The following is a 16,684-nucleotide window of genomic DNA, read 5'->3' as shown; positions in this document are numbered from 1 at the left end:
AACCACAGCTGCTCTGACAACAACCACAGTTGTAGCAACAACAACCACAGCTGCTCCAACAACAACCACAGCTGCCGCGACAACAACCACAGCTGAAGCGACAACAACCACAGCTGAAGCGACAACAACTACAGCTGCTCCGACAACAACCACAGCTGTTCCAACAACAACCACAACTGCAGCGACAACAACCACAAATGCCGTGACATCAACCACAACTGCTGCTCCAACAACAACCACAACTGCAGCGACAACAACCACGGCTGTTCCAACAACAACCACAACTGCAGCGACAACAACCACGGCTGTTCCAACAACAACCACAGCTGATCCAACAACAACCACAGCTGATCCAACAACAACCACAGCTGATCCAACAACAACCACAGCTGCTCCAACAACAACCACAGCTGCCGCAACAACAACCACAGCTGCCGCAACAACAACCACAGCTGCAGCGACAACAACCACAGCTGATCCAACAACAACCACAGCTGCTCCAACAACAACCACAGCTGCTCCAACAACAACCACAGCTGCAGCGACAACAACCACAGCTGATCCAACAACAACCACAGCTGCAGCGACAACAACCACAGCTGATCCAACAACAACCACAGCTGCTCCAACAACAACCACAGCTGCAGCGACAACAACCACAGCTGATCCAACAACAACCACAGCTGATCCAACAACAACCACAGCTGAATCCGACAACAACCACAACTGCAGTGACAACAAAACCAACTGCAGCGACAACAAACCCAACTGCAGAGACAACAACCCCAACTGCAGAGACAACAACCCCAACTGCCACAACAACAACCACAGCTGATCCAACAACAACCACAGCTGCTCCAACAACAACCACAGCTGCCGCAACAACAACCACAGCTGCCGCAACAACAACCACAGCTGATCCAACAACAACCACAGCTGCAGCGACAACAACCACAGCTAATCCGACAACAACCACAGCTGATCCGACAACAACCACAACTGTTCCAACAACAACCACAGCTGCTCTGACAACAACCACAGTTGTAGCAACAACAACCACAGCTGATCCAACAACAACCACAGCTGCAGCGACAACAACCACAGCTAATCCGACAACAACCACAGCTGATCCGACAACAACCACAGCTGCTCCAACAACAACCACAGCTGCCGCGACAACAACCACAGCTGAAGCGACAACAACCACAGCTGAAGCGACAACAACTACAGCTGCTCCGACAACAACCACAGCTGTTCCAACAACAACCACAACTGCAGCGACAACAACCACAAATGCCGTGACATCAACCACAACTGCTGCTCCAACAACAACCACAACTGCAGCGACAACAACCACGGCTGTTCCAACAACAACCACAACTGCAGCGACAACAACCACGGCTGTTCCAACAACAACCACAACTGCAGTGACAACAACCATGGCTGTTCCAACATCAACCACAGCTGCTCCAACAACAACAACAGCTGTTCCAACAACAACCACAGCTGCTTCAACAACAACCACAGCTGTTCCAACAACAACCACAACTGCAGCGACAACAACCACAACTGCTCCAACCACAACCACAACTGCTCCAACAACAACCACAACTGCAGCGAAAACAACCACAACAACCGCAGCAACAACAACAACATCCGCAACTGTTCCAACAACAACAACAGCTGTTCCAACAACAACCAAAACTGCCGCTTCAGCAACAACCACCTCCTCTGCTATTCTCAACAACATCAGCTTCCTTACAGTAGTTCTGGCTCTGTCGTCACATGTACTCAGATCATTTTTTTAACATTTCTTAAGTTCACATCCTCCAAATGAAGCAACAAACTGAAGTACCTGTGACGATTTGAAATGTTTAAGTAACCAAATGTTTAATCATATATTTATTCTTATTTATTATGGTTTTATTTATTTATATCTATCAGAGAAAAGTTGTTAAATGTTTTCCTGATGTTTGTGTGTCATCCAAACATGTGTGATGTTTGGATGACTATACTCAAACAGACTATACTCAGAGTTGGGCCTCTCTTATACATAAAACAATATAATCAGCAAATAAGCATTCAGATTATATATTTAAATCCCAACAGTTTCCCCTTTTCGTGTTTCCCAAGAAACACGACATAATTCCTAATGTCTCCCATTAAGTTTACTTTCATGTGAGAATAATAGCTAAAATATAACAAAAGAAATCATATCAAAAATGAAACCTTTCAATTGCCCAACCCTTTCAATGTTACCTTATTACAATGGCGTAATTACTTGTATCCACAACAAATAAATAAACAAATAAATCACGCCCTTATACAGCACCTCGCGTTTATGCTGGGCTGTGAGCTATCGTTGCTTCTCTTCCTACCATCCCCTTTTGACCCCAGAGTCACAATTTAACCCCACTTCTGACTTCCCTCAATGCTCACTATAAAATCCAATCATATATAATTAACTTTATCCTATTAAAAGGCCTCTATAGAGTTAAAATTTAAAATTTACTCCTGGTTTTCACCCCCTCTAGGGGTAACATATATCTGGTTTTAACACTATTCTTGGGCAATTTACATAACATAGAAATCCTGCAAACTATTCCTAAAGTCCCTCTCATTACTCTTCATTACTTTTACGCTCACATTTAACCTGTGTCTAACAAGCTTTTAGTCTCTTAAATATCTATCTATCTCTGGTTGGTTCCTGGATTCTCGCCAACCCCTCCATGGTTTTGCTCTGGTTCTGGAATCTCCTGTAAAGAATAAACAAACACCTTTCCCTGCTACGCCTCCATAATCTATTATGTTCATCAATTGTTCTCTTAATTCTTCAAACTTGGTTCAACCTATCATGTTCGGGACTGTCTAATCAAAAGGATTAGCCTAATTATGTTTATAAGCGTGTTGGCATTCATCCATTGGCACTCAAGGTCCTCCCTACAATATATCAGTTCAGTCAGTCACGCTGAACGACGTTTTTGACCTTCACTTGGCCGAGACACAATTTTAAGAAGCTCTCTTCTTCTCTTATCTGATCATAAACATCCTGTACAAAAAAAACCTGTTATTTTGCAGGCGCACATTCAGTTGCAAGCTCACCCACATTTTGCCCTATATGGCTGTCTCAGTCTTCATATCCTTCCTGTCGACCTATTCAGAGCAGGCCTATTTTCACACCTTCTGCATTACTTCTTGCTAAGCAAAGACAAAGCAAACTGTTTTTCACCTCTACCCCAGAAATCTACGTCATGTCTGTGACTGTAAGCGTGCATTATAACCGCTTATTCTAGAAATCAAAAAGAAATTTTTACTTCCCTCCTTTCACCAAAGCATATGTTTTATTCAAGCTGTCCCACAGTTTCCCTTTAAGTTTGGTATTCAACTTATTATGAACACCGGCATTTTATCTTCTAAACAGGATTCAGTTCATTTTAATCCTTTAGCTTAAAAATGAAAATAACAATTTCTGCCTCAGTTTTACCGTATCTAAATTATCAAAACACCCCAAAAGTCATAAAATGATCATAAAGCCCCTTATTTCAAATGAAATCCAAAATAATCTAAAAAACCCTCAGCAATTCTCCTCTCTGAGTACACGTCCTCCAGACCTCCAAACCTGTGTTCAGAAATAAAATCAGTTCAATCATCATGTTAAATCTTTTAAACTCCTGACTCCATTCAGAGCTGCCTAGAAACAAAAGATATTGTTAAATTAATTTTAAAACTCAATTTTCCCGCTTGTAATGCAATCTGTGTTATAACAAAACTTAAGACAGAACAGTTATCAGTCATGTTCTTCATACACAATTTCCCTATTTTGATTTCATTTTGCTCCTCTTAATGTAATGGTACATTTTGATTTTACTTTTTCAGGGATAAATAGAATAAATAGGAATAAGAACACAAGGGAATGGCACATTTCACGTATTGAAGTCTATTGTACTGTTGGATATTAACAAAGTATTGCACAGTGAAAAGGCACTACAGCTTGGTCGTGTGCAGTGTTGGGACTAACGCATTATTAAGTAACGCGTTACAGTAACTACGTTATTATTGTGGTAACGAGCACGGTAACTAGTTATTATGCCAAAACCAGGAACGCGTTACTCGTTACTGGGATTTAGATAGGCTCGTTATTCGTTACTTCGTGTGGTGGCTATCGCGGAGCTTCCACAGATTCAGTAACATTAGCAAGTGGTGGAGGCCAGCAGGTGGAGGAGGGAAAGGGAGGCAGGAGGAGAGACCCGAAGCAGCCGCCGTCCAAGCGTCAGGTGAACTGAACTTCAGGTAAGAAGTTATGACCTGCAGTCCATCTGGGTCAGATATGAACCAAGTTTAGTTGGAGTTTATTTTCGTTGTGCTGACTTTTTCGCACTGCGTGCTAGCTAGCATGACGGGGTTTCTATACAGCTGGGTGGTGCTATGTTACTGATGTTGAACTTTATTTTGTTCATAAGGTTAATTATTAGAGTTTCCAACCGTCCCATAAAAAACAGAATCGTCTCGTATTCAGAGAAAATATTTCGTATTGAGGTGAAAAGGAACAGTTTGTCCCGGACTTCAGCTACAATGAAAAAGACACAAAGCTGGATTTATTCTGTCTTTGCTGCACAGCTGCCTCTTCTTCTCTCATTCTCTCCCCTCTCTCTCCTGTTTCTACTTCAATCATGAAACTGATCAATGATCAGCTGATCGGCTTTTCTCTCTTGTTTATTTATCGTCCGCTTTGCGCCAGAAAGAGGAAACCACCGGATGTCACGTTAAACAACAGCAGCACGTTTAAGTTTGATCAGCTGTTGTTACAATTTATTTAATATTAATTTCTAGTATCAGCTGATGGAGTTAGAGTGCTGGAAGGACCAATTTTAGGACCTCAGTTATTTAGCTTGTGCTTCCATTGTTGTGTGAGAACGCTGAAATTCTCTCCTGAAAAAGGAGTTGAAAACAGAAATTATAAAAAGAAATTACAATTATTTAGACAATCTAAGCCTGTTACTTCTTATAAAACTTATTTTTATGTTTTAAAAACTTGTCCAGCTAGTGCACAGAAAATAACCTGAAGCTGAATGTCCTTAAAACCAAAGAACTCATAATGGACTTCAGGAGGCACAGACAGGTCCACTCCACTCTTGGACCCACAACACCATCAGCCTGGTAACTGTCACGGATCCGGTTCCGGGGACTCGGGGTCCGTGAACAGTGTGGAACTTTATTATTATTGTTGTTATTATTATTATTATTGGATGTATGTTTGCTGCACTGTGCTCTCGTGTTCCATGCTGGTGTGTGTACATGCGTGTGGCTGGAGGATGAAGGACAGCCACCTGCAGGCCTGAGGGGTGTGGCCCTGCCAGCTGCTGGTCACGCCTAGGTTCCCACACACCTGCTTCTGATCAGGCTCGTCGGGGGAGCTACTTAACAGAGCGATGGAGCTTCCTCCGGCGCAGGATCGTTGAGGTAGACTCCATGTCAGTGTCTCAAGTACTGTTAAGTGTATGTCTGCTGGAGTCGGTGCCTTAACGGCTGCGTCTGTTGTTTTTTTTCCTCAGGAGAGCGGAACACGGGACTGCAGGACGCACAGGGTGTGCGTAGGCACAGGAGCAGAGAGCACGGAATACCAGCACTTGGGAGAAGGCACAACACAGGAGTTGAGGGAGCACTCTGGAGACTTATTGCGTGGTGTACATTTACCCCCACTGTAAATAAATGCACTGTTTATTCCACTAAGTCCAGCGTTTGGGTCCTATCTCCAACATCCCCCACGGCTTGCCCTGGCAAACCGTGACAGTAACGAAGGCCCAGCAGCAGCTGCACTTCCTCCGTGTCCCGAGGAAGAATAACCTGGACCAGAAGCTGCTGCTAGCCTTTGCCGCTCCTCAGTGGAGAGCATGCTCTCCTTCTGCCTGGTGTTTGGTGCTCAGGGACCACGACTGAGAACAGGAAGGCTGCACAGAGGGTCATTAACCAAAAATATCACCTGGACACACCTGGAGGCATTCGCCAGATCCTCCTGTCTCAGGTAAACCAGGGCTATCACAGGTGAGCCTGCCCACCACCCGTTTGACCCGCTGCCTTCTGGTCGGTCAGGCAGGCCCCAAACCTCCAGACTCACTAACAGCTTCTTCCTCTGGGCCATTCAGACTGTTAACAAACACTACTGCCCATCCCTGCCCACGACCTCACTATTCTGATCCATGGTCTGAGTGACCCTCATCATTCAGGACACTCACATGCAGATCAAGTCTTTTGCACTACTTCAAAGCACTTTTTCTTTTAATGTGTAATTCTGTATATATTCCTCTTGACTATTTCTTCTGTTTGCTGTTTATTCCTGATGTCTGTACTATTTATATTTTTTTCCTCCTGTAACAGTGACAGTAAAGGAGTATTCTATTCTATTCTATTCTATTCTATTCTAATAACACCAGAAGAATAACCCGAGGTATGTTTGAGTGAATTATGTATTACTCACTATGCACTATGTGCTGTGTAGAATAATCTGCCTAGACAGTGAGCTTAAACACACGGACGACCGCTTTTGTCAAGCTGTAAACAAATATGAATAATGGGCATCCATAGAAAGGGTATCCATGCAATCAACGCCAGTCTCACAAGTGTGCACTGCCAAATGTGCCAAACATCTATGTAACACCCTGCTTCATCCACTATGTAAGTCTATGTGCTGCATTCATTAAAGAGGCGCGTGTTCTTTGCCGAGGGCTTGTTTATTACCGGCCACCATAACATCGTGTCTTTGTGTGACACAGAAAAGGTGAACGATGGTCTCTACATGCATAGTTCCCACCATGAAGCATGGAGGAGGAGGTGTGATAGTGTGGGGGGAGCTTTGTGGTGACACTATCAAGGATTTATTCAAAATTGACGGCACACTGAACCAGCATGGCTACCACAGCATCCTGCAGCCACATGCCATCCTGTCATTTATTTTTCTTTTTTTCTTTTTTTTTTTGCCCGTTTGGATCTTTAGCCATCAGAATTGTTGTCTGAAGGCCAAGAAAGATGCCAAGTGGATTTACTTTAACAAGTGGATGTGGCGGGGCGTGGCCTGCGGTGCAGTGCAGAGGAGGCGGACGCACCTGCGCGGCATCCGCAATCACGCCCCGCCGAATTAAATATTGTACTGGGTCCTGTGGTTGGGTTGTTGGTGTTATGTTGAGCTGGCAGCGGGAGAGCTGCAGCTCTGAGTGCGAATGTACAGCAACCGTGTAGGGATTAATAAAAAATTATCAAAATGCCACTGGGTCTGCCGTGGTCGTTTACATGGATCATCATGGCCTTGCCATATTGGTCCATTTGATTGACCTTTATTATAATTATGTATTTATTTTATTTTCGTTTTTTAAAGACGGGATAGACATGACTGGGGGATAGGACAGGGAGAAAGAATGAAAGAAAGCGAGGGAGAGAAAGAAAAACAGAGGGGAGAAGAGACGGTGAGAAAGGGGGGAAGAAAGAAAAAGAAAAACAAGCAAAACACCTGGATCACCTGTATGGAGATAAAAAACCAGAAGAGAAAACAAACAACAAAGAGCAACATAATAAAAACAACACCATCACAATAAACTAGCTAACAGTAGATAACAGTAGATAAGAGTAGATACTAAATATTACATGTTATTGTTTTTTTGTTTTATTTTTTTAATTTCACCTGTTGAGAAAGAAAAAAAAAAAACAAGCAGAAGAAAACGAGAGCAATACAATAAACAACATCACGATGATCTATGGGAATATAACAGTAAATACTAAATATTAAACATTATTGTGCAGCACGTAAGATCGACAGCGCACAGTGTGCTTTGAGGTAGGAGCCAAAAAGGGTGTAGTTTGTGTGTGTGAGCACCCGTGTGTACACCTGTGAGCATGGACGCGCTTGTATTTAAAAGGTTCCTTCATGTAATGATCTGCTAGAGGGTGTGGGGGGGCCACTGCCCCGTCCACCAGGGCATGAAGCAGGTATGGAGGAGATCCAAGCTCCAGACATCCAGAGGCCCTCAGAACACAAGAGACCAAGGAAGACCAACAGAGGGGCAGCCGCGCCACTGTCCCAGAAAGAGCTGAGGAGAGTCCCAGATGAGGGCTCACTCAGCAGCCGCGGAGCAGAAGCCAGGGGGGGTTGCAGTGACGTGCCCGTGAGCTCCGCCGGCAGCCAGCTGTGCCAGAGTGGCGGGGAAACCTAATAGACCAATCCCACCTGCTCCGCTACATCTTATTCCAGTAATAGGTGAGCCGTTTGAAAAAGTAATATTGGATTGTGTTGGTCCCCTGCCAAAATCTAAATCCGGACACCAAAACATACTTACAATAATGTGTTCAGGAACAAGGTTCCCGGAGGCAATTCCACTACGCACACTGAAAGCAAAAACGATAATAAAAGCACTAATTAAGTTTTGCTCTACTTTCGGGCTTCCAAAGGTTATTCAAACAGACCGAGGAACAAATTTTACTTCAAAGGTGTTTGCGCAGGTTGTGGATGAGTTGCAGATAAAACATGTAATATCCAGTCCATATCACCCGGAAAGTCAGGGTGCTCTGGAGAAATTCCATCAAACCCTCAAAGCTATGCTGCGCAAGTTCTGTGCGGAGTCTGGTAGAGAATGGGATGAGGGTCTGCCGTTATTGTTGTTTGCCGTCAGGGAGGCCACTCAGGAATTCTTGGGATTCAGTCCTACGGATCTGGTGTTTGGACATGTGGTCCGTGGTCCTCTCCAGCTTCTGAAGGAGTGGTTGTCAGAAACGTATGAAACTCAACATAATGTCCTTGATTATGTTAGTGGACTTCAGGAAAAAGTCCACCTTGCATGCCAATTAGCTCGGGAAAATCTGACACATACGCAGGCTAAAATGAAAGCTCGTTATGATAAAAAGGCTGTTTACAGAAGTTTCCAGCCGGGCTAGAAAGTGTTGGTGTTGCTGCCTGTGGTAAGGTCCAGTTTGCTAGCCCAGTTCGCTGGCCCATATGTGGTGGAACAGAAACTCAGCGACAACAATTATGTGATCCAGACCCCAGACCGTCGGAGAAAGTCTAGGGTTTGTCACATTAATATGTTGAAATCGTATCACTGGAGGAGCCCTTCGGGTGCGCCATCTCCAGTGTGCACCGCTAGTGTTGTTTCTCCTTATGAACCCTCTGATGACGGACTGCTCGAGAAAAGTGAAGCGCTGGGTAGCAGTTGAAAAATTCGGAGATCTTAAATGATTTAGAGACATATTTAGCCCACCTATCTGAGCCCGCTCGAGCTGACATCACTGATCTGATAGAGGATAATTTATCACTTTTTTCTGATCACCCTCGTCAAACTGCAGTCCTGTACCACGACATTGACGTGGAAGGACATTAAGCAGCATGCCTATCGAGTGAACCCAGTGAAAAGAGCGATAATGCAGAAGGAAGTCAGCTATCTCTTAGAACACGGTTTAGCCATTCCGAGCACCAGTGCGTGGAGTTCGCCATGCGTGTTGGTACCAAAATCTGACAACACTCCTCGGTAGGGATGGGTATCGTTTAGGTTTTATCCGATACCGGTGCCAAACCGGTACTTTTGAAACGGTGCCGGTGCTTAAACGGTGCTCAAACCGGTGCTCAAACCGGTGCTTAAAGAATGGAGAACACCAACTTTGTCCAAAAACCTCTCATGTTCAGCTGTTTTTTTGTAAAAAGATAACAATGTTAGCCTTTTCTGCAGCTATGGGGCATATATGGTATCACTCTTGGCTGGAAGCAGTGCTTAAACAATGGAAAAAACACAAACTTTGTCCAAAAACCTCTCATGTTTAGCTGTTTTCCACTTTTTCTTTGGTCATTTTAGCCTTTTTGGCCAGGGTGAAGGGAGCATCTGCCATCAAACAAGAAGACAGCCGCATGTAGCTATGATGATGTTTGCTAGTTCACCTCACATGCATTAATGTAATAACGTGGTTAGCCTACTCAACATAAATTACACACGAACAACATTAAGCTACTCACGCAGAGAAGAACGGCTGCTGCTGCATCATCATCCTCATCATTTCTGCTACACTGGCAGGGCTAGGGGCCAGGACTCTCCTCTTCGGGTTTTTGGGGGATGTTGCTCCGGGTCCGATAACAGGCAACCCACCCGCAGTAGATGTGCGCGGTGTGAGGTCTCGCAGCAAGCTCTCAAATACGGCTATCAAATACGGCGCATTTCTCGGCTTTTAAAAAAACGCTATGCGTCGCCAGGTGTTTCATCGGATTTGAGGAGTTACCTCCTTTGACAGTATCACAGTATCACCTTAAAGCACTTGTTGCAGGCTGCTGAGTTTGCATATTTTGCTGTGAAGTACAGCCAGACTTTTGACCGCTTTGCCTTGGGCATTTTTAATCTAAAAGAACGTACGTACCTGGCCCCGCCTACTATCCTCAGAAACGTAAAATGATTGGCTAGAATCTAAAGTGTATCACAGCTCAGGAAAAAAAAGCACCGAAATAAAGCACCGAAATGTGCGCTGCTTTTCGGTCTGGTTACTACCGTTTATGTCAGAATGTTTATGTCATGGCACCGGATACCGGTACCCATCCCTACTCCTCGGTTTTGTAATGATTACAGGAAAGTTAACGCTGTTACCAAACCTGATTCATTTCCTCTTCCTTGAATGGAGCATTGTATTGATAGAGTGGGACCGGCATTTTTTGTAACCAAACTTGATCTGTTAAAAGGTTACTGGCAAGTACCTTTAACTCCCAGAGCATCTGAAATATCTGCTTTTGTCACGCCAGATCATTTTCTCCAGTACACGGTTATGCCATTTGGGTTGCGTAATGCACCCGCTACGTTCCAGCGCCTTATGGGCAAAGTACTGGCCGGCGTGAATAACTGTGATGCCTACTTGGATGATGTTGTCATTTACTCATCCACCTGGTCTGACCACTTACAAACACTCTCTCTCGTTTTCAGCTGTTTTCAGGAAGCCTCGCTTACTCTAAACCTGGCCAAATGTGAATTTGGCAGAGCCACCATCACATACCTGGGAAAACAGGTGGGTCAGGGACAGGTAAGGCCGGTGACTGTGGAGATACAGGCTATTGTCGAGTTTCCAGTCCCACAAACGAGAAGGGCGCTACGCTGATTTCTAGGAATGTGTGGTTATTACAGAGGTCCATGAAAGAACTTCGCCACTGTTGTTGTTCCTCTCATCGATTTGATCAGCCCAGTGAAGCCTTTTGTGTGGACGCCTGTTTGTCAGACTGCTTTTGAGTCTGCGAAAGCATTGCTGTGCAGTTCCCCTGTTCTTACGGGACCTAATTTCAGGTGCCCTTTCAAACTAGAGGTTGACACTAGTGCGGCTGGTGCAGGAGCTGTCCTTATGCAGGAAGACCATCGCGGGGTGGATCGCCCAATTTGCTATTTTTCCAAAATGTTCAACAAACATCAGATGAACTACAGCACTATTGAAAATGAAGCCCTTGCCTTGTTGTTAGCCCTGCAGCATTTCGAGGTGTATATTGGATCCAGCTCTATACCCATTCAAGTATTCACTGACCACAAACCATTGGTGTTTCTCTCCCGGATGCAAAACTCAAATGAGAGACTTATGCGTTGGTCACTACTTTTGTCAGGATCCTGGGTCATTCGACCCTGTGTTCCTGTTTCATGTTAAGTTCATTTGTTATTCTTGGAGGTATTTTATTGGAGGTCCTAAGATGTTTAGTTTTCTGGGCTTCCCCTCCTTGTGTTTCATTCCATGTTTTCCCAGCCCCTCATGTCTGTGCTCCCCCCTCGTGCTTCTCTGTGCTTTACTCTCCCCCTTTGGTCTGTGTCTCTGTGTATTTCCTGTTTTACTTTGAAGTTCCATGTCTTATGTGAATGTGTCCTACTTTGCTTCCTTGTCTTGTCAGTTCTGATTTCCCCCAGCTGTGCTCTCCTTCTGTGTCTCGTTATTTCCCAGTGTATTTAAACCCTGTGTTTCTCTGAGTCTGTGTCGCGTCGTCCCTCAAGCTGTGTGTTCCCTCGTGTGCCTCTCCGTAAAGTATAGTTTATATTTTCCCAGTATACTTTAGTTTTGTATCTTTTCCTGGTGTCTTCGAGTAAAATCTGCATTCTGAGTTCATCCCTCGAGTCTGAGTGCCTGCATTTTGGGTCCAACTCCTGCCTGCCACACAGCGCTTCCTGACAACTTTTGCAGGATTTTAACCTGCAAATCAAGAAAGGAACGGAAAATGTCATCGCTGACGCCTTGTCAAAAGCAATGTCTTAGTTTGGGAATTAAACAATAGGAGGGTTGTTTAATTCTTTAGGAAGGGGGTGTTACAAACTTGCATTTTCATGTGTTTTTTCTATGCAGGTAATATATCTGTTTATGTTAATTCAGCTGTGCCAGGGCCCTGCTCCAATTGGTGCGTGGATACACTGCCCCGTCGTGACTGGTTCCAGCTGGAGGACCCGCCCATTAAAAGGAGGCTGGAGTGCCACGGCGGGAGAGGTCCTCGCGTTTCTCCTCATGACCCAGCAGTGTACCTGTGGCAGCCGCTGGCTACAGTGCTGTCTTGAAAGTTGTTGAAGTGGAGTGGGTAGGGGTGAGCTGCTGTTTCTTTTGATCACCAGTTTTCTCCTGTTTTGAATTAGTTAAGGAGGTCAGACTCTGTCTTTATTTTTCGACTTGTTTTGGTAAGGTCAGGGGTGCAATATTTGCAGAGTTCATATTTGGTGGAAGTCTGCCATTTTCATTGATTTCCTGCAACACAATAAATAAGATTTAGAATATGCTTTGTAACTTCTCTCGAATTATTTTTGATGTTTGATATAGAATAAAGGGCCATGCTCCAACTGATGTTTACCCAGTATTTTAATCTCCTCTTTACCAGCAAACACTGTGAAAAACTATGGTGAAATATGCAATACAAACACAGATATTCTGTCAGCAAAATAAAACCACAACCCAAAAAAAGTGTAAACACAAGTAAAATACTCAAGTTCACCAGTAAATGGCAACAAAACAGCAACGGGGATTAGATTAAATGCTCAGTTTTGAACATTATAATCGCACAAATTGAGAACAATTAAACACATTTCACTGAGAACGAGCTACATGCTAATTTAAACATTTCATAAATTCTCATAAATATTTTCCTGTTTTATTTATATTATTTACAGGAAGTGAACTGAAGAGAAAAATCTTAACAGTAGGAGCTGAGTACATGTGACATCACAGCAATAATAACTGACAGGAAGCTGATGTTGTTGAGCATGGAAGAGGAGGTGGTTGTTGTTGTTGCAGCAGGTGTGGTTGTTGTTGTTGCAGCAGGTGTGGTTGTTGTTGGAGCAGCTGTGGTTGTTGGAGCAGCTGTGGTTGTTGTTGGAGCAGCTGTGGTTGTTGGAGCAGCTGTGGTTGTTGGAGCAGCTGTGGTTGTTGGAGCAGCTGTGGTTGTTGTCGCAGCTGTGGTTGTTGTCGCTGCAGTTGTGGTTGTTGTTGGGTTAGCTGTGGTTGTTGTTGCTGCAGTTGTAGTGGTGGTTGCTGCAGTTGTGGTTGTTGTAGGGGAAGTTGTGGTTGTTGTTGGGGCAGTTGTGGTTGTTGTTGGGGCAGTTGTGGTTGTTGTTGGGGCAGTTGTGGTTGTTGTTGTTGGGGCAGCTGTGGCTGTTGTTACAGTTGTGGTTGTTGTTGTTGGGGCAGTTGTGGTTGTTGTTGTTGGGGCAGCTGTGGACGTTGTTGGGGCAGCTGTGGACGTTGTTGGGGCAGCTGTGGACGTTGTTGTTGACACAGTTGTAGTGGTGGTTGCTGCAGTTGTGGTTGTTGTTGTTGGAGCAGCTGTGGACGTTGTTGTTGACACAGTTGTAGTGGTGGTTGCTGCAGTTGTGGTTGTTGTTGTTGGGGAAGCTGTGGTTGTTGTTGGGGCAGCTGTGGTTGTTGCTGCGGTTGTCGTTGTTGTTTGGGAAGTTGTGGTTGTTGCTGGATTAGCTGTAGTTGTTGCTGCGGTTGTCGTTGTTGTTTGGGAAGTTGTGGTTGTTGTTGGAGCAGCTGTGGACGTTGTTGGGGCAGTTGTGGTTGTTGTTGGGACACTTGTGGTTGTTGTTGGGGCAGTTGTGGTTGTTGTTGGGTTAGCTGTGGTTGTTGTTGCTGCAGTTGTGGTTGTTGTTGGGTTAGCTGTGGTTGTTGTTGCTGCAGTTGTGGTTGTTGTTGGGTTAGCTGTGGTTGTTGTTGCTGCAGTTGTGGTTGTTAACGCAGTTGTAGTGGTGGTTGCTGCAGTTGTGTTTGTTGTTGGGGAAGTTGTGTTTGTTGTTGGGGAAGTTGTGGTTGTTGTTGGGGCAGTTGTGGTTGTTGTTGCTGCAGTTGTGGTTGTTGTTAACGCAGTTGTAGTGGTGGTTGCTGCAGTTGTGTTTGTTGTTGGGGAAGATGTGGTGTTTGTTGGGGCAGTTGTGGTTGTTGTTGGGGCAGTTGTGGTTGTTGTTGGGGCAGTTGTGGTTGTTGTTAACGCAGTTGTAGTGGTGGTTGCTGCAGTTGTGGTTGTTGTTGTTGGGGCAGCTGTGGTTGTTGTTGTTGTTGGGACAGCTGTGGTCTTTGTTGTTGTTGGGGCAGCTGTGGTTGTTGTTGTTGTTGGGGCAGCTGTGGTTGTTGTTGTTGTTGGGGCAGCTGTGGTTGTTGTTGCTGCAGTTGTGGACATTGTTGGGGCAGTTGTAGTGGTGGTTGCTGCAGTTGTAGTTGTTGTTGGGGAAGTTGTGGTGGTTGTTGTTGGGGAAGTTGTGGTTGTTGTTGTTGGGGCAGCTGTGGTTGTTGTTGGGGCAGCTGTGGTTGTTGTTGGGGCAGCTGTGGTTGTTGTTGGGGCAGCTGTGGTTGTTGTTGGGGCAGCTGTGGTTGTTGTTGGAGCAGCTGTGGACGTTGTTGCTGCAGTTGTGGTTGTTGTTGGAGCAGCTGTGGACGTTGTTGGGGCAGTTGAGGTTGTTGTTGCTGCAGTTGTGGTTGTTGTTGGAGCAGCTGTGGACGTTGTTGGGGCAGTTGTAGTGGTGGTTGCTGCAGTTGTGGTTGTTGTTGGGGAAGTTGTGGTTGTTGTTGGAGCAGCTGTGGACGTTGTTGGGGCAGTTGTAGTGGTGGTTGCTGCAGTTGTGGTTGTTGTTGGGGAAGCTGTGGTTGTTGTTGGGGAAGTTGTGGTTGTTGTTGGGGAAGCTGTGGTTGTTGTTGGGGAAGTTGTGGTTGTTGTTGGGGCAGTTGTGGTTGTTGTTAACGCAGTTGTAGTGGTGGTTGCTGCAGTTGTGGTTGTTGTTGGGGTGGTTGTTGTTTCTGCAGTTGTGGTTGTTGTTAACGCAGTTGTAGTGGTGGTTGCTGCAGTTGTGGTTGTTGTTGGGGAAGTTGTGGTTGTTGTTGGGGCAGCTGTGGTTGTTGTTGGGTTAGCTGTGGTTGTTGTTGCTACAGTTGTGGTTGTTGTTGGAGCAGCTGTGGACGTTGTTGGGGCAGTTGTGGTTGTTGTTTCTGCAGTTGTGGTTGTTGTTAACGCAGTTGTAGTGGTGGTTGCTGCAGTTGTGGTTGTTGTTGGGGCAGCTGTGGTTGTTGTTGGGTTAGCTGTGGTTGTTGTTGCTGCAGTTGTGGTTGTTGTTGGGGAAGTTGTGGTTGTTGTTGGAGCAGCTGTGGACGTTGTTGGGGCAGTTGTAGTGGTGGTTGCTGCAGTTGTGGTTGTTGTTGGGGAAGCTGTGGTTGTTGTTGGGGAAGTTGTGGTTGTTGTTGGGGCAGTTGTGGTTGTTGTTGGGGCAGTTGTAGTGGTGGTTGCTGCAGTTGTGGTTGTTGTTGGGGTGGTTGTTGTTTCTGCAGTTGTGGTTGTTGTTAACGCAGTTGTAGTGGTGGTTGCTGCAGTTGTGGTTGTTGTTGGGGAAGTTGTGGTTGTTGTTGGGGCAGCTGTGGTTGTTGTTGGGTTAGCTGTGGTTGTTGTTGCTACAGTTGTGGTTGTTGTTGGAGCAGCTGTGGACGTTGTTGGGGTAGTTGTAGTGGTGGTTGCTGCAGTTGTGGTTGTCGTTGGGGAAGCTGTGGTTGTTGTTGGGGCAGCTGTGGTTGTTGGGGCGACAGTTGTGGTTGTTGTTGGAGCAGCTGTGGTTGTTGGGGCGACAGTTGTGGTTGTTGTTGGAGCAGCTGTGGTTGTTGTTGGAGCAGCTGTGGTTGTTGTTGGGGAAGCTGTGGTTGTTGTGGGGGCAGCTGTGGTTGTTGTGGGTGCAGTTGTGGTAGTTGTTGGGGCGACAGTTGTGGTTGTTGTTGGGGCAGTTGAGGTTGTTGTCGCTGCGTTGCAGCTGGCTGTGTAGAAATCTTTTCTCAGTTTCATATTTGTTCACCCTTTTAACGAGTATAAAACTCTTTGAATAATAAAGCTTCTCTTACCAACAAAAAGAAGAACGATGATACAAATCTTTGCGATCATGGTGAAGTTGTTTCTCTGCTCTCTGAAAATTTTGTTCATCATGGTTATTATCAGCTGAAGAAAAGACTAAATGCCTAGCATGCCTATGGTCGGTTTAATTCAAAGTATGAGGTTGGCATGAAAGAATATTTTTGTTGAGTTAAAATCTTTGCATTTTACTGTTTTCATTCATGGCTGCAACATCATATAACTTTATATTTGAAATTACCAATCTGTGATCTCTTTATTCTTAAAAATCTATCTTACCTTGAAGTTGTCAATGTGCTTCTCTTACACTTTATCACTTCTTGTAATTTCTCATGTGTTGCT

At 45.1% G+C, this 16,684-nt stretch overlaps 1 protein-coding gene across 1 annotated transcript; it reads right to left on the bottom strand.

Annotated features, from left to right (window-relative positions):
* Window positions 1–13,156: 13,156 nt before the first annotated feature.
* On the bottom strand, window positions 13,157–16,417 carry LOC146363611 (uncharacterized). Its single transcript, XM_084920219.1, has 3 exons — window positions 16,336–16,417; window positions 13,969–16,251; window positions 13,157–13,773 (listed from the first exon to the last, which is right to left on the bottom strand). Exons 1-3 carry the CDS (start codon window positions 16,415–16,417, stop codon window positions 13,157–13,159), a joined length of 2,982 nt encoding a protein of 993 aa, XP_084776345.1.
* Window positions 16,418–16,684: the final 267 nt, after the last annotated feature.

This window comes from Perissodus microlepis, chromosome 22 (assembly GCF_051167445.1).
Source record: "Perissodus microlepis isolate ML-2025 ecotype Zambia chromosome 22, ASM5116744v1, whole genome shotgun sequence".
Classification (NCBI taxonomy): domain Eukaryota; kingdom Metazoa; phylum Chordata; class Actinopteri; order Cichliformes; family Cichlidae; genus Perissodus; species Perissodus microlepis.
This window is presented reverse-complemented; position numbering and strand designations above follow the sequence as displayed.